Below are 22,493 nucleotides of genomic sequence, written 5' to 3' on the forward strand. Positions count from 1 at the left end.
TATTAACGTTAAGATCGTCAAATTAACGTTAATTTGGCGTTCTTAACGTTAATAAACGAAACGAAATGACTTCGTTTCGTTTATTAACGTTGATTATCGTAACGAAATGATATCGTTTCGTTCGTTAAGCATGCCTGGTTAAAATATAGGCTGAACCAACCATTTTTTTTTTTTTATTATATTTTTGTGTTACTTATTCTTAAATTTTTCCTTAAAACTCCTCATTTTTTTGTTCACTCGTTATATAAAACTATTTTTTTTGTCAGCTTTTTGCCGTATTTTAATAAGATAGTTTTGTTATGCATTTAAAGTTTTTTAATGACATTTGTTATATAAAGAAGCAAACCTAAAGAAAGTCTTGCACCACCTTATATTTGTCCACTATAAGAGACCATAGAAAATATTTTTTCCTAAATATGTTAGTATACATAAATAATTTTTACCAAAATACGTAAATATACTATAGGTTTTTATATATTAGTGTTAATATGTATGTACCTCTATGAATTTATGTAAGTACACAAATTCTGAAAGATTTTTTAGGGAGCTAGTAATTATGCAAGCATCTAAATAAATATTAATGAAAGTATAAATAAACATTGGTCCCTTAGTTACAGATATTACCTAAAATTATAGAATTGACTATGGCTACCGGGTATTAATTCTAAAATACTTCATTGTGAATGTCTGATTCTAATTATTATAGCGTAAATGATGTATAAAGCATTCCATGGAGAGTGGTAACTTTCGGTGGGTTTACTAAAATGAAAATGTATTGTACCACAATATCGTTGTATCACTCTTATATATTAAGCTAAACAAATAAATATAATTTATAATTTAAATAAATAAATAAAATTTTGTTGATTTAATATGCATCGATACAAGTACAAAAGCATTGGTTAGTCCACATACGAAATAAAAATATTGCAAGAGTCCGCCCTTATATTTGAAGCTTATGCGCTGATAGTTTCGGAATTTTTTTTATATTTTTGATAATAGCAAATACAAACGAAATTGTTTTTTAATTGTTATTTGGTTATTTAGCATCCGATTTTTGTAAATTTATTGGCTTGAGAAGCTCTATAATTCCTTCTAATGTCCTTTTCAGCTCGGAAGTCCTTTTTGCATAGTAATTTTTTCATAGTTTGGTGAAAAGAAATTCATACTCGCACAAAATTTTTATTGCGGACCACCTAAAACAATTTTTCATTGCTGACTAAATAGTTGATAGATCGTCAAATATTAGGATTTTCCCCATACTTTGTTTTTCAAAAATTTGCATACTTTGCAAAAAATTGCGAATTTAAAGTTGAATTCTCATTTCTTCTGAAGGCGTAAAGATAAAATATTCTTTACCTCACTCGTTTCCAAAAATTAAACGTTGCTCATTTATTCTAAATCAATTTAATATATTAAAAATTAGTAATCTCTTATGCTATAAAAATAAGAAGAGATTTATTAATGCCACCTAGAACAATTTCATACATAATTCCGTAAAAAAAGTTCACTTTGTTTTCTTTAAATAAGAGTTGTAAGATTTATTTAAAACAATGCAACGGACCATCAACATCGATGACACCCCTCAAAACCTTCGGTGAGTCGGTTTTTTGCTACATGAATAAGAAGAAGAAGTGCATAAATCTTTACGATGTGTACCGTACCAGGCATGGAATGTTCTACATGTAGTTAATTTGTTATTTTATACTTAATACATAGGAATCCAACTATTTTAGTCATAAAAAAGAATTATTTTATAACTAAGGGCTATTATATATATATTTTTATGTTTATGCCTACAATATCGACAATGCTATTCAATGATAATGTTACAATTTTCTTCATAAGCATTACATAGTACGAACAATGCCTACATTCGAACAGCATTACAAATAAATCTAAGAACATAGATCCGAGCATAAAAAGAAGTCAAATAATGCGGAATTTTTTTTATTTGCAGCGCAAAAAACGCTCGACCACCAGCGCTTCCTCATTATTACACATTGTAACGGATTTTGGTGAATTCCTGATTATTCTGTAGTTTCCGTTATTTTTCGAATCGCCGAACTGGCGAATAAATAACCCAAGTATTCAGTATAGCAAATGTTCTTTATTTACAACTCTACTCTAGTAGTAGTACTTCCCAATTACAATACTCGCGTGCTTCACTTATAGCGTGTTAAAAACAAACTGATTCACTCTTCCTCAGCTTGAGCTCTTTTTATACCCTCTGTTGCCTCGTTCACATATTTCTTCTAAGGTGTGGACTTATCGCATAGCGGAACGATACAAGGTGGCAGCATGGGACAGCTGAATATAAAATTTTTTATTTGATTTGATACATCAACTTCCGGATTTTGACATTGACGAATTTACAAAAACAAAGTACATGGAATTTTTATTTATATTTGTAGGTATATATGTCACCATGCTGCCACCTTGTATGGTTCCGCCATGACTTATCGCGAACAGCTGCTTATTTATCTCTCCTTTATGCGTCTGATATTCACGTTTGTATTCTAGTTATATGCATGTGCATGTGTGAGTAATAAATTCTGTTCTTATCCTGCAAAAATCGTTGGATCATGTGGTCCACTGGAGTACTTACCATTATACTCCACTGTAAAGCAGCAATGGACCAACTCATGTTTCTACACGAACATATTGTAAGCCGATCATTGCTCGTTTTTAACGATTGTAATCACTACACGATGTTTATTGGACTGTGGGTACTCCATGGATTAGTCTGATGTAATGTGGAGCTGGAGTATATGGTCCGGTCCTAGGACATCGCAATGTTAATTGGACCATATTTTTTGTATGAATTGTGGTTAATTTTGGAGCACTCACTTGGTCCATAGCGAGTACTCCATACATGCATGAATGGAGTACTCGCGATTATTGCAGGGTAGCTGTTGCCTACATGTATATATGTGAAATATTTTCTTTGCTGTTAAAGCGCCAAATACACGACACGAACATATCCGCGAAAATTCCGCAATCTTGTTCGCAGCTTTGGCCATACACCATACGAACTTTTGGCCGAACATTAATTCTCTTTCAGACAGCGATGAATACGGACAACAATTGTGCTGCAGCAATTTTGCTCGCTGTGGCAATTAAAGTCGCATAATCATTATTCTTTTTAATTCTATTACAATAATATTTGCTTTTTACTTGCCACAATGATGGCAAAGATTTATACATTTCAATAAATTCACTCAGAAATTTTTTATTGTCCATTTTACTTTTCCGCGCACGTCGGTTCCGTTCAGAAATTACTACGATTATGAGCTATTTCGCCATACACGCACGAAATATTTTGATTTTTGGCGAACATTTGCGCGAACTGGCAAACACCACCATACACGACAGAAAAGGTAGCAGAAACATGACATAACGGGAATGTTCGCGGAAATGTTCGTGTCGTGTATTTGGCGCTTAAGGCAGCGGTACAATGACATTTTTCATATAGATGCGTTTGTCGCGTTTGCGTTTGAACATGTCGGATAAATGAACGTATGTACGAGAAAGAAATCACGGAACATGTCGGATAAATGAATGTATGTTCGAGGAAGAAATCACGTAAACCCTTTTATCCGAATCGGCTGTATGGGATATAAAGCCCATGGGAGTACGAACCGGTCGGTTCCGATAAATGATTAACGGGACACCAATATATCACCAAATTCATTAAGATATCAAAAATAAGCTTTTAACTTATTATTGTATAAAAACAAGTAAAATTTTCAGTCAACGGGGAAAATCTACCAGCTCCGTCAGGGTTGATTGGGGTAATCAAAGTGTGTCTCATAACATAAGACTACAAAAATAGCGCTGCAAATCATGCTTCTCCGATAATGCTTGTTGTTGTGAGCTTAGTTCTGTTACCTTAGGTTATCGCGGTTGTTGAAAACAATATGTTAGATGATAACTATCTCCGCCAGTATTGTCTTTTACTGCGGTAATCGCTCTTGTCCTTATGAAGTTGCCTGAAATTTACTTTGTCTAAATCATTGGTTAGCATAATAAAATTGGGGTGAGTTAAAGAACTCTTTATTCGACAGTCTAACTCAATGGCGGGTAAGCGAGAGATGTGCAGTAGAACAAGTGTAAACTTTGATAAATAATGTATTTATTTTAAAAGTAAATAAAAGCGAGAATTATAAACAAATCCGTTAAAGAGCGATGAAGACGGGACTCATAACCTTTTCCCTTAAAACTAGGACACATCGATTTATACAATAAAACACGGACTTAACGTTTTTTTCATAAGAAGAACACACACCAGATAACTCAATTAAAAGTGGACACATTTTACTGATATAGAGCCACCTTTAATCATGCGTAAAGGATTGACGGACTTCGATAAAATGTTGAAGGGTATGGAACTGTATAGTATATTCCTGGACCATTTTGGAACTACATCGGCGCCGCTTCGTGAACATTTCGAAAGACTTCAGAAGCATTTCGAGACTACAACGGAACCAATTTGGAGCAAATTTAGAGTCGCTTCCTTATTATTTAGGTACAGTTTCGGAATCACTACAAAACTTTTTCGAAGCCGTTTCGCGAGAATTACATGATCACTGCAGAATCATGTCAATACTATTTCGGAATCATTTCACGATCACTTTAAGATTTTCGGACAGTTTAAGCATGCTTTCGGATACACTTGGAATCATTTCGAGGATCCTTCCAGGACCAGGTCTTAACAGTCTCAGGATCACTTCGGGACAGTTTTAGGTATCATTTCGGGACCAATTCAAAAATTTTTCGAGTCTATTTGGGAACCAGTTCGGAACAATTTTTACATCTTTTTGTACAATTATATATACATACATAAAATATATCACATGCACTTCGCTACTTGGTATTTTTTTAATAGAAAATTTATCTATTTCAATTTTAAAATATGATAATGCTTTTAAAACCTCAATATTTAGCTAATAATAAATTTATGAAGTATTTACCAATAAAGCTAATGATGTTCCGAACACTATTTATCCTATGAAACTAGTTATGTTGTAGTTTATATGTAAGTTATAAATTTGTGGTTTGAATATTTGTTAATCAGGCCTGTTCTGAATTCCGACTCGTTTTGAAAAGTAAAACGAGGCTGATTCCGAGTCGATTTCTTTTTGGTGTTTTCAATTCCAATTGAAACAAATCGATTCGAAGTCGATTTCGAATCGTTTTCATTTCGAGTCGATAATCAAGCGAAACTGTTTTTATTTATTTTGGTTTTAGTTAAATTAAAATTGTGCAAAAATTTGAACAAAATGCCAGAACCATGGTTTTCGGAAATGCAGAGGCAAGAAGACGTGCAATTGCGCATAAAAATCGAAAATCGATCGATCGACTACGTCGGTTTCCTTTAGACCACAATCGCTTTGTTCAGCTTGGAAAATTTTTGATAGGAATTTTCAAATTAAGATTCGTTATACTAAATAAACAAATAGTCGAACAAAAGTTGTTATAAATCTTCCAAATAAAATGAGTAATTTAATAAAACTTATTTGTGGGAAAAATAATGTAATTATTTGTGCTTAATAGGCTAATTACTTTCGATTCCGACTGCTCAGAGGCAAAACTTTTCTAATCGAACAAGTCTGGTCGGAATCGATATTCAGAACACCAATCCATTTCGATTCCGAAAAAATTGGTCGGAATCGAAATCTAGAACAGGCCCGAGTATGAATTTGTATATTATAGTTCTAAAAACACGAGCTCTTTCACACTGTTTGGGAGGAAATGAGAATACATATCTATTCTGCTCTGGCTACAAAAACATTTATTTAATAGAATTATGCGTTTACTTTGTTTAAGCAAATTTTTACCCAATTTTGTATTACTATATAATGGATTTACGCAATTCTAACAATGTCTATATACATATAATTTTATAATGCAACGGCAATAAATTTACTCTAAAATTTCAGCAACTGACTTCTTACTACGCGATTTCATTGTATTTTGTTTTCAATTCTCTAGGTACCTCACGAGTTTGTAATTCCCAAAGCGCCTCATTTATTAAAACCTCTTCGGTGATATTCTGTTAGTGTTACATTTGATTGGTTTTTTATTAGTAATTACATAATATATACAATACGTAGTAGAAATTTTTGTTTGATGCAAATGGTACATGGTGAAGTACAATAAAAATTTAAAAATTAGTATTTTGTTTTTTTGTGAGTCAAACGGTTTAAATTTTGTACATTAAAATGTATATTATACAGCAATCATTATTGAGGTGGGAGTAGTTAGGCCAAGTCTGTAAATATAATCTTTGTTTACCCAAGTGACGCGATTCATGAAAAAAATTAGTACACTTAACCATTTTAGTTCTCTTGAGATCACCAAAAATTAAGAAAAGTAATGATTGGTACTCATTAAAAATACTTGGATCAAAGTATCTACTAAAGGCTACTACTCATACTCAGTAGAAAGTATCAAGTATACTCGATCCAAGAGAGTACCTTGATACATTTACCAAAATTCAAGAAAATTTTTTATTTTTTTTTTCAACAGATCGTATATGTATGTATTTTAAATTTATTAGAAAAAAAACTTTTTTCAGACATGTACATATGTACGAAGCGGTTAATCATATAAGCTTTTTTGGTAAATATTGAGTTTGTTGGGCGGAATATTATAACACTTGGTCTATAAATAAGTTGTGCATAATTTAATAGAATTTAATAAATCATATTCTTTATTACACACCAGGGATGATACTCTGGAAATAGTTCTAGCTCTGAGAAAGAATCGACATCCCTGAAATTTGTTCTTAATTAGGGATTATCGAAAGAAAATCTAGTACAAAAATGAAGATGATCTCGCTAGATATGGCGTTCCTCAATCGAAGTCGTTATCAAAATAAATGCTATAATACCTACTTAAGCGTTTAGGAGAAAGATGCTTGGAATAAATTGGAGCCATACATTTCTTAAAGATTGGAGATAGAAAATGTTGGAGTTAAATTGGAAAAATATATGTTTCTTTTAATTTATAAAAGGTTGGAGAATAATTGGAAAATTATGTTATAGATCAGCGTGAGAAATGTGATTTTCGCAAAAGCTGGATAAATATTGTTTCGACGTTGACTGGGAGTTAGTATGAATGATGAAAAGCGTCGAGTACGAAATACTCGAGTAATTTTCCAAAAGTATGTGTACTACTCACTCAGTACTCGTATCGTTCTATCACTGATTATTCCATCTAAAAATCGGGCCAACGCTACGCTTTTGTGAGTCAAACGAATATAATGTTCTACAAAGATATATACTCGTATCATCTATCACCTTACATCATAATCGATAAATTTACGGTCTCTCACCATAAAACAATCGTTCGTAAGACTACTAACTATTCAGGCGACTTTCAACTCACCGCCTAATTTAAATTAAAGGAAAATAGAGATTAAAAACATATTAGAACGGCTATGTAAAAATTTTTATATTGCAAACCACAATACATATACAAAATTATATGTACACTGAAAGAAAGGCTGAAAACGGCCAGAATTGCCTTGTAAGTTGAAGCCGGTAAATCTTCAAACCAGTTGGTTTAACTGTTTGATTTCTTTTAGATGAAAAAAATCTTATCTCCTCCAAAATTAATACTTATTTACAGACCTGGCAAGTTTGTGAAAGACTTTTTTAAATTTTTTAAATGAATAGACTTACCGCATTCATTCGTCTATCGAATACAGGCATAGAAACGGTTGTCATGAATTGATATACATCGGATTCGATGGGTTGATTCCAAGCCTTGAAAAACAAAAAATAAAATATAAATAACAGTAAGAAATGCATAATTATTAATTAGGAGTTATAGTCTTTTCGACTGATCGAAAGCCTTGGCACCCTCCGTAAACTAAATGTTTTTCAGGTTGAAATTAGAGAGCGAGCAACACACCTTGCTCCGATTTGAGAGGCAGAAATGTCGAAACTGTCAGTACTTCGCCCAAACTAATGGACATGTCGATCAGAATCGTCTAACAAAAGCCCAAGAAAGATATAATTTTTAACAGAGTTGGACCTTAAGGAGATTCCCCCTAGAGGGGTTTGTCACAGGCCGACAACATTTTAAAAAAGTCCAGACCTAAAAAAGAATTAATACTTTTCGTGAGACCTTCCGTTCGCTTTATCCGAATGCCGAATCAGATTTTTAATTGTTGTTCTTCTTTTCGAGATATTCTTACATGAAAGTACGTTTCTTGGCTGTATTCAATACATAATTTAACCACGAAAAATTGTTTTCAACCAAAATCAACTTATCGACTACTGAGTGGAGTATCACCCTATCTCGGCTACTGTTTCGAAAACCCCCTATCTTTGAAAACGTTAAAAAAAACTCTATTGCAGAGTTTGGTTGAAGAACTCCCTATATCAGATTTTATCAGATTTTTTCCATTAACGCCCCAGCTACTGTAAAAAATGTAATGAGTTCAAGCACACATAGGGCGTTTTTAAAACAAACTCTGAAACAGGGCGTTCTTTAACCGAGTTCTAAGATATGGCGTTTTTGAAACAAATTTTGAAATTGGCAGCCGGTTGAAGTTCCACTAATCCACATAATTTCCCGTTACACCATTTAGTTTTTCCCGATATTTACTTGTGGTATTTTAATATATGCGTTTTTGTACTCCACGTCCTTGATAGCTGCGAACAAAAGCAATGTCAGGCATATTGAGTTTGGAATTGGGTACCAGATGAACTAGTCGATATTATTCCTTTATTATTTAAATGCATTTTATTTTGGTTTGCAGAATTCGCCTACAGTCAGGTAACAAATAACTAACGTGCCTAAAAGTAGAATTCAAATTTTTGAAAAAAATTTTGTTTAGGAAAATCGTCGCAAACCTAATACAGTTTAAAAAACAATATCTCATATTACAAAGAGAGCGAAAAAAACATTTTCATGGAAAATAATAGCACATTGCAATGTTATTTGTAGCTTTTTAATAAAAAGAATTTTTGGAAACGAAAAAGCTTAAGGAATTTCGGAGAAAAACAAGTGTTTTAAGTGGTTCCCCCATAAATTCAAAAAAACAAAAATTCGGAAACACATTTTTTCAAAAAACATTAGTCAGAACCATGATACAAAAAATGGAGGTAGTTCCATTTAGTGTGACGTTAGCCACTTGACTTTTGCGGGGACGATGACAATTTCACCAAAAACAAGCTACCAGATTGAAAAATGATACGAATTTTTCTAATTTTGTTGGATTTCATATTAACGAATACGACTAAATTACTTTCATAGTTATTTTAAATAAAAAAAGAAAAAAATGAGCCTCATGCCTTGGAAATATTTTAATACGAAATATCAGCCTAGAAAAGAAGGTTTTTAATAAGTTTTTCCAACTGCCGAAAATTGTTTAGGTGGAAGAAACATGGATCGAAATATGCAAAGCAAGGGAATATAGCCTTCTTAAGCGTTCGTACGTTTGCTTAGAACATTTTGACAAAACATACACATACAACTATAAACATTCTGTGCCCTGTTAGCATTCACATAGATGTGCAGAATTTGGAGCTACACTTTTTCTGAACATGCCTTGAGAAATATCCACTGTAGGGACATGATAATAGGGCCATGCTAAAACAACAGGATTTTTCGTGTATTTCTTTTCTGTCTAGGGGTCAAGCTGCCATTAAGATATGAGTCATTAACCAATGTATGAGTCATTATCCACTATTTTTCAATGAAATTACATGTTTCACTGTATTCTCAATCGATATATATGCACAAAAATCGTGCTAAAGCATATTATTATTGTTTCAGATGACCATTGCGTTTTTATCCTAACGGAAATTTCCATCTCGAAAAACTACAATTTCGCCTTAAACAGTAACGGTATGGCAACGCTTCTGGCAAAACAACAAACATTATGAAACTTCAAAAATCCCCAAATACGTCAAAAAATTTTGAGTGGTACTACCTTCTTTTTTGTATCATGGGCAGAACCCTTTTTTCTGAAAGCCAGAATTAAGAAGTCAAATTTCAGAAGTCAAAATTCAGAAAGTAATCAGACAGCAAAACACATTAAATTTTGCGCAAAATTGTATGTTTTTTGCTGTCTGATTACTTTCTGAATTTTGACTTCTGAAATTTTTTTCAGCCTGGAACACAGCAACGTGGAAAGTAGGCGTTATATCCAATCGAATTATGGAATATGTATAATATCACCAAATTGGGTGAAGTCCGTACAAATAATTCTATCGAAAGGTGGCACAACGTCATTCAAAGTGCGTTTGGAACACACGCTAACATTTTTAATTTCATAAATAAAATAAACAAGTAAAGGTGTCTAAGTTCGGGTGTAACCGAACATTATATACTCAGCGTGAGCTTCAATTGTACATTTCATTTCAGATAAATTACGTTTCTACATAACACGTGGCACCGCCCGTTTAATAAAAAATGCCTCCCCATTTCCTCTTACAATAAAACTTGATAAGTGAAATATCGTTGACTCAAAACTATTTGTTGCTAAGTTATAGCTTATTATTTTCGTCTACGACCCTTTTAAAAATCTTTTATATAAAAGTTGCCGTGGTCATTGACCGATTTCATCCATTTTTTCTAGAAATATTTCCTGGTATAGGGAAAATCTGTGTACCCAATTTTATTACGATCCGTTAATTTTTCTTCGAGTTATGTCTCCCGAAACATAGAAAATTGCTTAGTCATAAAAGGGGAGGTGCCACGCCAATTTTTTTAAATTTGAAGTTTTTGCTATTTATTGTTTAGATCCACTTCGGAAATGGAATACCATTGATATAAAGCTCTTTTTTGCACAGATCTAGCTTATTTTATTCGTCCACGACCCTTTTAAAAATCTTTTATATAAAAGTGGGCGTGGTCGTTAACCGATTTCTTTAATTTTCCTTCAAAGCATTCCTTATAGTAAAGGCAACCTCTATGCCGAAATTTGTTACGATAGGCTTAACGATTTTTGATTTATAATTAATAATGTTTGTAAAATTGATTTTAAATTTTAAACTTTTTTTTCAAATTTTTATCAAGAGTCTCTATATCCGTCCACATGTCAAATTTCAACATTTACACAATTTAATTTTTTCTTTATACATAATTCCTTCCAAATAAATAAACGTTTCTGAATTTTGAGAAAAATTTTATGTTTTTTCTGTCGTCTCATTACTTTCTGAATTTTGACTTCAGAATTTTGCCTTCTGAAATTTGACTTCTGAATTTTCACTTCTGAAATTTGACTTCTGAGTTTCGACCTCTGAATTTTGTCTTTCTGAATTTCTGGAGCGCAACATTTTAAGCAGTCTCAGGTACAAATATCTGAGAAACCAGAACCGATTTAAAAATTTTGACACTGTATTCTGATTCAACGTAACGAGGGTCTTAAAAAAAGCATATGCTCATTTCTGGGTGTGATTTTATTTTGAAAATGGCAAAAAACATTTTATATCTTAACTCTGACAGACTACTAATTCCAATTCAACTTAACTTAAATATTAGACAAACCACTAATTAAAAGCTCTCATGCTGAACGCAGATGTATGAGTGCTTGCTCTAGACTTAAGACGGTATTTTCTAATTCTACTCTGAGGTTAAATTCAACTATCGATTTATCACTAATCTATTGCTGAGTGGAAGATAACCCTTACTCGTTTCGAAAACGCCCTATTTTAAAAAACGCCTTATTTTATAATTGGTCGGAAAAAAGACCTACCTCAGAGTTTTATTCAAAAACGCCCTTAGTATATAAGCGTAAACCCAATATATTTTGATGTTAGATAGGCTTTTATGAGACAAATTCTAAGATAAACGCTCTTCAATTGAGTTTTGCATTTTTGAAACAAATCCTGAGATAGGCCCTTTATGAAACAAATTCCAAGATGCAACTTCTGAGATAGAACGTTTTTGAAAGAAATCTTGATATAATCCGCTTTTGAAAAATGTTGTAGATATAGATAGAGTGTTATTCCACTCAGCAGTTGAAGTGGAAAGGATAGTTTAACAAAATGCTAATGTTGACAGTAAAAAAAATTATTATACTGTAACTAGCAGACCAGGCAGACGTTGTTCTGCCCTAAATTTGGTCTATCTGCATACATCTTAATAAGCTCTTTCCGGCTAACTCTGCCTCCCCCCTCTTATATTTTTCTTACCCTTTTATTCACTCCTCCCTCCGTCGATTCCCTCTTTCGATTCATCTATCTCTATTTCGTCTCACTCTATCTCTTTCTCAGTCTCCTTCTCCTACCCTCTTTTCTCTTCTCTCAAGTTCTTCCCATTCCACTTCATCTCTTATTGCCAGTCCCAGAGGGTGGTCCTAATCCCAGTCCCAGTCCGTCTCTGGTCTAGTTCCCGGAAAAAAGGATCGTAAATACTAATACAGGCAAATTAATACACCAAAATTCAGGCAAATCGAATAGGACGTACATATATAGGTATGTGGGTATTATTAATTCATGTCTTTATTTCGGCTTCGCATGCTTATTTATCAGTTTTGCCAGGTTGATGCTACTAAATGGAATATTACAATGGAAATTACTTTAAAGCTCCCAGCAATAGCTTTCATTTGATATCCATAATACACACACATTGTACAGGTATCCGGGTCCACGTTTTGGCCTATATCTCGAGACCCTAGTCACACAGCGATATAAAAATTACTCTGTACTAAATCACACATCAACAGCTTCAATTTGATACCCATAATGTAAAAACACATCCTAGTATTACCCTGATCCACATTTTGCCCTTTGAAAATTTTGCCTTATGAAAATTACCCTGTACGAAAGCAGTCATCAACAGCTTTCATTTGATATCCATTTTGTATAAACACATTTTAGGGGTGCCCGGGTCCACGTTTTGGCCTATATCTCGAAACCCTAGTCACCAATAGGTATGAAAACTACACTGTACTTAAGCACTCATCAACAGCTTTCATTTGATATCCATATTATATAAAAACATTCTAGGGGTGCCCTGGTCCACGTTTTGGCCTATATCTCGAGACCCTAGTCACCAATAGGTATGAAAACTACCCTGTAGTAAAGCACTCAGCAACAGCTTTCATTTGATATCCATATTGTATAAACACATTCTAGGGGTGCCCGGGTACACGGTTTGGCCTATATCTCGAGACCCGAGTCACCCAGAGGTACGAAAAATACTCAGTATCAAAGTACTCATAAACAGATTCCATTTGATACCCATATTGTACAAACACATCCCAGGATTACCCAGGTCCACGTTTTGATCTCAAGACCCTAGCCAGAACGGGATAAGAAGTATCGTATGTCCGTTCCCTGGTACCTATCCACCAATTTTCAGCCAAATTTGTTCATCCGTAACTAACACGACTTTCTTTTATATAGTATTTTTCTAAAAAAAAAATCATAACTCAAGAATGGCTAAACCGATTTGGGATTTCAAAATCAACTAACCATCATCTCTCCTTCCTGTATCTTTCCTAAAAATTTCATGGCAATCTTTCTATCCGTTCTCGAGTTATGGAGTGACAATCAAAATGTACACTTCTTTTTATACTCAGTTGAGCAGAGAATATTAACTTTGATTGGATAACGGTTGGTTGTACAGGTATAAAGGAATCGAGATAGATATAGACTTCCATATATCAAAATTATCAGGATCGAAAAAAAATTTGATTGAGCCATGTCCGTCCGTCCGTCCGTTCGTCTGTCCGTTAACACGATAACTTGAGTAAATTTTGAGGTATCTTGATGAAATTTGGTATGTAGGTTCCTGAGCACTCGTCTCAGATAGCTATTTAAAATGAACGATAACCACGCCCACTTTTTCGATATCGAAAATTTCGAAATACCGAAAAAGTGCGATAATTCATTACCAAAGACAGATAAAGCGATGAAACTCGGTAAGTGGGTTGAACTTATGACGGAGAATAGAAAATTTGTAAAATTTTGGACAATGGGCGTGGCACCGCCCACTTTTAAAAGAAGGTAATTTAAAACTTTTGCAAGCTGTAATTTGGCAGTCGTTGAAGATATCATGGTGAGCGTTACTCCTAGTACTATATGTACGCTTAATAAAAATTAGCAAAATCGGAGAAGGACCACGCCCACTTTTAAAAAAAAATTGTTTTAAAGTAAAATTTTAACAAAAAATTTTATATCTTTACAGTATATAAGTAAATTATGTCAACATTCAACTCCAGTAATGATATGGTGCAACAAAATACAAAAATAAAATAAAATTTCGAAATGGGCGTGGCTCCGCCCTTTTTCATTTAATTTGTCTAGGATACTTTTAATGCCATAAGTCGAACAAAAATTTACCAATCCTTTTGAAATTTGGTAGGGGCATAGATTTTATGACGTTAACTGTTTTCTGTGAAAATGGGCGAAATCGGTTAAATCCACGCCCAGTTTTTATACACAGTCGTCCGTCTGTCCTTCCGCATGGCCCTTAACACGATAACTTGAGCAAAAATCGACATATCTTTACTGAACCTAGTTCACGTACTTACCTGAACTCACTTTATCTTGGTACAAAAAATGAACGAAATCCGACTATGACCACGCCCACTTTTTCGATATCGAAAATTACGAAAAATGAAAAAAATGCCATAATTTTATATATAACTTTAGAAAAAACTTTGTAAAATGGTTGTGACACCTACCATATTAAGTAGAAGAAAATGAAAAAGTTCTGCAGTGCGAAATAAAAAACCCTTGAAATCTTGGCAGGTTTTACATATATAAATAAATTAGCGGTATCCAACAGATGATGTTCTCGGTCACCCTGGTCCACATTTTGGTCGATATCTGGAAAACGCCTTCACATATACAACTACCAACACTCCCTTTTAAAATACTCATTAACACCTTTCATTTGATACCCATATCATACAAACATATTCTAGAGTCACCCCTGGTCCACCTTTATGGCGATATCTCGAAAAAGCGATCACCTATAGAACGAAGACCCACTCCCTTTTAAAAATACTCATTAACACCTTTCATTTGATACCCATATCGTACAAACAAAGTCTAAGTTGCGATACCTCGAAAAGGCTTCCACCTATAGAACTAAGGCCCACTCCCTTTTAAAATACTCATTAACACCTTTCTTTTGATACCCATATTGTACAAACACATTATAGAGTCACCCCTGGTCCACCTATATGGCGATATTTTGAAACGGCTTCCACCTATAGAACTAAGGCCCACTCCCTTTTAAAATACTCATTAACACCTTTCGTTTGATATCCATATTATACAAACAAATTCTAGGGTCACCCCTGGTCCACCTTTATGGCGATATCTCGAAACGGCGTCCACCTATGGAACTAATGATCACTCCCTTTAAAATACTCATTAAGACCTTTCTTTTGATACCCATATTGTACAAACAAATTCTAGGGTCACCCCAGGTCCACCTTTATGGCGATATCCCGAAACGGCGTCCACCTATGGAACTAAGGATTACTCCGTTTTAAAATACTCATTAACACCTTTCATTTGACACCCATAATGTACAAACAAATTCTAGAGTCAACCCTGATCCACCTTTATGGTGATATCCCTAAATGGCGTCCACCTATAGAACTATGGCCCACTCCCTCTTAAAATACTCTTTAATACCTTTCAATTGATACACATGTCATACCAACACATTCCAGGGTTTCTCTCGGTTCATTTTCCTACATGGTTATTTTCCCTTATGTTGTCACCATAGCTCTCAACTGAGTATGTAATGTTCGGTTACACCCGAACTTAACCTTCCTTACTTGTTATATATATACTAGCAGACCCGGCATATGTTGTTCTGCCCTAAATTTGTATATCTGCATACATTTTAATAAGCTTTTTCCGTCTAACTCTCCCTCGGCCCTCTACACTTTTTCCTAATCTTTGTATTCACTCCTCCCTCCGTATTTTTCGCTTCATCTATCTCCATCTTCGTCTCATTCTATCTCTTTCTCAGTCTCCTTCTCTCTTTTCTCTTCTCTCAAGTTTTTCTCATTCTTCTTCATATCTTATTGCCAGTCCCAGAGGGTGGTATGTATTTTGTTCCAGTCCCAGTCCCACTCCGAGTCTCAGTCTCAGTCCCAGTCCCAGTCCGTCTCTGGTCTACTTCCCGGAATAAGCATCGGAAATACTAATATAGGCAAATTTATATACCAAATTCAGGCAAATCGAATAGGACGTATGTAAATAGGGATGTAGGTATTATTAATTCATGTCTTTATTTCGGCTTCGCATGCATATTTATCAGTTTTGCCAGGTTGATGCGACTAAATCGAATATCACAATGAAAATTACTTAAAAGCTCTCAGCAACAGCTTTCATTTGATATCCAATATACATACACATTGTAGGGGTGCCCGGGTCCACGTGTTGCCCTATATCTCGAGACCCTAGTCACCAATAGGTATGAAAACTACCCTGTACTAAAGCACTCATCAACAGCTTTCATTTGATATCCATATTGTATAAACACATTCTAGGGGTGCCCGGGTCCACGTTCTGGCCTATATCTCGAGACCCTAGTCACCGATAAGTATGAAAACTACCCTGTACTAAAGCACTCATCAACAGCTTTCATTTGATATCCATATTGTATAAACACATTCTAGGGGTGCCCGAGTCCACGTTTTGGCCTATATCTCGGGTAGGTATGAAAACTACCCTTTATTAAAGCACTCATCAGCAGCTTTCATTTGATATCCATATTGTATAAACACATTCTAGGGGCGCCCGGGTCCACTTTTTGTCCTATTTCTCGAGACCCTAGTCACCAATATGTATCCTGGTCCACTTCCCGGAAGAAAAATTATCCGACATTTTATTCTAGATATAACGCTACCTACATACCAAATTTCAGGCAAATCGAGCCATATATACGACAGTTTAGAATAAATCGGTCCCTGGTCCACTTCCCGAAAAAAAAACTGTTGACAAACACTCTCCGGGTTCCTATTAAGTTATCCTAAAAATTTCATGGCAATCTTTCTATCCGTTCTGGAGTTATGGAGTGACAATCAAAATGTACACTTTTTTTATATATATAGATATACTGTAATATACATATGTATGTAGTACCGCTTTATTCCGTTCATAAATTCTTCTATACACTTTGGTTTCATTCAGCATGTCAAGCCCTTCTCGACGAAATTGCAAAACATCTTCGCGTTGATCATCACATTGCTTCATTTCCCACAGCCAGTCGGAGAGTTTTGGATCCTATAAATTGTAAAGAAACACAACACAATATAATATTTATATTCATATAATCTTCGAATTAGGCTCTATTGAATATCTTTCATTGTACATTTATCCCATACTTACAATAACATCCGCATAAACTTGCGTCCAAATAACAGGGTGGTCATGTTTACCTAAAACAAGTGGTCTCGCCATCACTGGTATATAATTGAGCACCATTTCACGCACTTCCGCCATATCACTCAAATGTACATAATAACCTTGATTTGCACATGCCATCCATTTGATATGCTCAACATCGGCTACCTCTTTGCCAATGAGATATGTGAAAACGCGCACGGGTTTAAATGGTATATCACGCCAATTAAATTCCCTAAATACATCTTCATATGTAAAGGGTGCACCATCACTCACAATCATAATGGCTTGATTGCATTGCGCACCACGATTTTCCGTACGAAATTGTTCCAAAACTTCAAAAGCTTTTGTCAATGCAGCGGTGAAATTGGCAATGTTGGCAATTTTTATAGAGTCAACACCTTCCATGAGCTCCCGAATATTGCCAAGATTCGCCTGATATATAAGTATGAATGGAAGGAATGAATGTTAGTGTATAATTTTGTGAATGCGTGTTAGGAATGTTAAGGAAAGAAGTGTATATACATATGTGTTAAAAACACAAAATTAATATAAATTACTAAACAAAATAATAAGAAAATGTGAGTACCAACGTACATGCCATATATGCTTATCGTTAGCTTAATTCACAAAGCCCTCAACCAAAAAATTTAAAATTTTACAGGAGAAGCAAAAAACATTTTATTACTTCCTTTATATTAAGTCGGTTGAATGTTTGTCCGCTTTTGATACAAATCAAGCAATCGATTTTTAAGTAACTTCTCATTGAGCCACAAACGTGAAACTTTACACATAGGTTAGAAGACCGTGACAATGCAACAAAAGGGAAACAAATCCGTTAGGTGGCGCACGGATCGTAATAATTTGTTTGTCCGCTTTGCATACAAATCTTGCAATCGATTTTTAAGTAACTTCTCGTTGAGCTACAAACGTGAAACTTTACACATAGGTTAGAACACCGTGACAATTCAACAAAAGAAAGAAAATCCGTTAGGTGGCGCACGGATCGAAATAATTAGATAAGAATTTGAAAATTTTCAAACCAGCTTTTAAGTAACTTCTCGATGAGCTAGAGACTTGAAATTACAAACTTAATTCAGAGGTCGATGACACGATACAAAAAGATTCGCTAGGGGGCGCACGGCATGAGCTATTTAGAAAAATCTTACGAAACGGAGGGAATTTGGGATGGATTTTTATGTAAGTTATCATTGAGCTACAACTGTAAAACTTCACAGATAGGATAAGACGCCGATAAAATTTAACAAAAGGAGAAAAAATTCAGGTAGGTGGCGCACGGATCGAAATATTTAGATAAGAATTTGGAAATTTGGTGGTTTAAGATCGATTTTAAAGTAACTAGTCATTGAGCTACAAATATGAAACCCCAGAGATAGGTTAAGACACCGTGACAAAGAAACAAAAGGAGAAAAAATTCCGTTAGATGGCGCACGGATCGAAAAAATTATATAAGAATTTGAAAATTTTCAAAACAGCTTATAAGTAACTTCTCGATGAGCTAGAGACTTGAAATTTCAAACTTAATTCAGAGGTCGATGACAGCCGATGACACGATACAAAAAGATTCGCTAGATGGCGCACGGGATGAGATATTTAGAAAAATCAAACGGAACGGAGGGAATTTTGGGATTGATTTTTATGTAAGTTCTCATTGAGCTACAACTGTAAAACTTCACAGATGAAATAAGACGCCGAGAAAATTTAACAAAAGGAGAACAAAATTCCGTTAGGTGGCGCACGGATTGAAATATTTAGATAAGAATTTGGAAATTTGGTGTTTTAAAGTAACTTGTCATTGAGCTACAAACATGAAACTTTACAGACAGGTTAAGACACCGTGACAAAGGAACAAAAGGAGAAAAAATTCCGTTAGGTGGCGCACGGATCGAAAAAATTATATAATAATTTGGAAATTTGAAACCGGGTTATAAGTAACTTCTCTATGAGCTAGAGGCTCAAAATTTAGAGCTTAATTCAGAGGTCGATGACAGCCGATGATACAATACAAAGAGTTTCGCTAGGGGGCGTACGGACTGAGATATTTAGAAAAATCAAACGGAACGGAGGGAATTTTGGGATTGATTTTTATGTAAGTTCTGATTGAGCTACAAGCGTAAAACTTAACAGATAGGTTAGACACCGAGAAAATGTAAGAAAAGGCGAAAATAAAAATAAAATAAAAAAATTTTAAGCACTTTCTTTATATAAATAGACAAAAATTAGCGAAAAAAGTCTGCTTATATAAAGACATATTCTTGCTAAACTTTGATTTTTAAATTTTGACATAGAAATTGCAAAAATATTTATGAGAAGTAAAAATATAAAGGAGCGCAATTGATTGACTAATAATATCTCCTTTCCTACCAACTTTCCAATCCAAGTAATGTGTGCTCCACTTTCATATTTTTACTTCTAATAAATATTTTTACAATTTCTATGTCAAAATTTAAAAATCAAAGTTTAGCAACAATATGTCTTTATATAAGCAGACTTTTTTCGCTGATTTTTGTTCATTCATATAAAGTAAGTGCTTAAAATTTTTTTATTTTATTTTTATTTTTAACATTCACTTTATGCAGATATGGCTTTTTAAAAGTGTCGTTCTAATAAATTAAAATTTTAATGGAGGGCGTTTTTTAATGTACCATATCAAAATCTGTGAAAAACGCATTTTCGAAAAATCTGTTGGTTAGAGCCTTTGTGAGTTAAGCTAACGTTATATATTAATGTACGTTGGTCAAATGTTTAAATGAAATTATAATAATTTAGTAACACAAAAAAATATATCAAAGCAAGCCGTTTTTTATCCAAAGAGCATCAAAACAGAAAATATTTAAAATTAGGTACAAAAGCTATATAAATATCTCGAAACGACAACACTGGTCGAGGCCTGTTCAAGGGGACAGCTACAGCCTTATTCTTTTAAGTTTTTTGGAAGTTTTTTAAAAAAAGTTAGCTGTTTCACAATTTGTTTTGAAGAAAAACTGTATTGTAATTGTGCCCTTTTATTAAACTGAGAATAGTGTTCCGGTGCACCTTTCGGCTGGGTATTTCAATTTGATATCGAACACGCAGTGAGTTGGTTGCCGTATTATGGTATGAGGCTTCAGTTTTCTGAAGTTTAGCAGAACACTTTTTAAAATATGCTCAATGAATGCTGTTCATGGGTTAAATTTTTTGAAGTGTATCAGGATTTTTCGATGATGGAATTTTTTATTGTTATTGATATTGGAGAAAAATTTGAACTCGAAATCTCCAACATTTATACTTCATACTGATGTAAAGTCGGATGCCTCTATTCACTCAGCCATATGAATGCCCGCTGCAGGTTTGCAAATCGTTTCTAAGTATTGCTATTTTTGTTGCTTAGTAACATTGTAACACTATAGAAACATTGCTACTATGTTTTGTTGAGCGCGCCTGAAAATTTTCTACTCAATCGAAAATTTTGATATACTTCAGAAAATTTAACCCATTAGCAGTATTCATTGGGCACATTTTCAAAAGTGTTTTCAAAGTGTGTTTCGAGCTTTGCAAATAACTTAAATTGCGAGCAGTTTTTGTTTCGTGTCTCCTTAATAAAAATAAAAATAATTGTTTAAACTAGTTTCCGAACAGCCAAGAGTTTTTAAAACTTTTCGCAGCTGCCACAAAAATACCACGGACGGCAAATGAAATAGTGTGAGTCTATTAGTTGCGACTTATGATGACAACAAATTTAAATGAAACGGCAATTTGTTTCTGTTTTTAGATTTTCTACAGCAAGCTAAACATTTTTGGTTTTGTTTTTAAATTATTGGGAAATTTTGGGATTGATTTCTCAATTGAACTTAAAATTTATTTTTTTTTTATTTATAAAAACAGATTTTTTGAGCAAAACCTTGAAGCTCATAGACTTATGGATCATTTTTAGGCTAAAATTTAAACCGAGTTTATATAAACTGAACTATCTTAATTTTCGTACTTATTTTCAAATCGTTAATAAAAAAATGTATATTTCCCATATACATTTCCCCCTCGATTATCGGTAATTATGAACAAGTTTTAGAGATGGGGATTTTTTTTCATAGAAAAATTTCTACCTCTAGAGCAGGGGCTGAAACTGCTATTCCTTTTATAATATAAATCCTTGCAAAACTATTCATTTTGGACTTTAAATATATTTGGATGAATATAAAAATTATTTTCGGATTTTTATTTTTTGAGTCCGATAGAACTATTTAAACTCGGACTTTTAAAACTAAAAGTCCCGAAATAAAAGTTAAATCAAGACTTTTTTTAAGGCCGAAATAAAAGTCCCGCTTGATAATAAAGAAACGGCTTATCCGAAATAAACATTTTTTTTTAATTCGGATCAGCCGTTTCTTTGTTATCAAGCGGGACTTTTATTTCGGCCTTAAAAAATGAAAGTCTTGATTTAACTTTTATTTCCGGACTTTTAGTTTTAAAAGTCCGAGTGTAACTAGTTCTATCGGACTCAAAAAATAAAAATACAGATTTTACTTTTATATGTGGACTTTTATGGAAAAAGTTCGAAAAACAAAAAGGATGCTTGATTCGACTTGATATTGCTATAGGGATACCTGGAAACTCAAACATTCTCACCTAGGACAATTTTTTGACCAGGACTTTTTCGACTCCGAAAAAAAATAATTATTATTTTCCGTCCCTGCTCTAGAGTCTAATCTCACATCTGAAGCACAAAATAAAAGAAAAACGTATAAAATTTAAAATAAAAAAAAAATAATCCAGTTCCCAGGGATGGAATATAAGTAGACGCGTAATCTGTTGCCGATTTATTGTAGATTAAGTTCTCAGATTGTTGTGTTAGATTCAATTAGGTAGGTGCTCTGCAGCAGGAATATATATAAATATGCCAAAGGAGCTAATGTGTAATATTATATAAAAAGAGCTAACCTCTTTGGATGGCGATTGCCGAGAATGGCATGACAACCAAAAAGTAATGAACGGTGGTTATTTCTTTGGCTTTTTGTAGCTAACTAAAAGCGAGTTATTTCAATCTAAGTATTATTTTTCACCAATTTAATTCCTTAAAATGTAAAAAAATATAGTTTTTCAAAAAAAGTTATTAAATAAATTTTCTATAGACCAATAAAACCAAAATAACATTGA

The 22,493-nt window shown here is 33.8% G+C and overlaps 1 protein-coding gene across 8 annotated transcripts in view; it reads right to left on the bottom strand.

Annotated features, from left to right (window-relative positions):
* Nucleotides 1-22,493, bottom strand: part of stj (straightjacket) — a 105,830-nt gene that overhangs the window by 61,323 nt on the left and 22,014 nt on the right. For 5 of the 8 annotated variants that reach the window (XM_067788637.1, XM_067788636.1, XM_067788639.1 and 2 more), the window contains 4 exons: nt 17,325-17,774; nt 17,079-17,219; nt 7,689-7,772; nt 5,999-6,055 (listed from right to left, as the gene is read on the bottom strand). In XM_067788637.1, the coding sequence (XP_067644738.1) occupies nt 5,999-6,055; nt 7,689-7,772; nt 17,079-17,219; nt 17,325-17,774 (732 nt within the window). The remainder of the gene's footprint in view (nt 1-5,998; nt 6,056-7,688; nt 7,773-17,078; nt 17,220-17,324; nt 17,775-22,493) is intronic. The other 3 variants (XM_067788640.1, XM_067788643.1, XM_067788642.1) reach the window with 1 other exon arrangement.

Source organism: Eurosta solidaginis, chromosome 5, assembly GCF_040869045.1.
Source record: "Eurosta solidaginis isolate ZX-2024a chromosome 5, ASM4086904v1, whole genome shotgun sequence".
Lineage (NCBI taxonomy): Eukaryota > Metazoa > Arthropoda > Insecta > Diptera > Tephritidae > Eurosta > Eurosta solidaginis.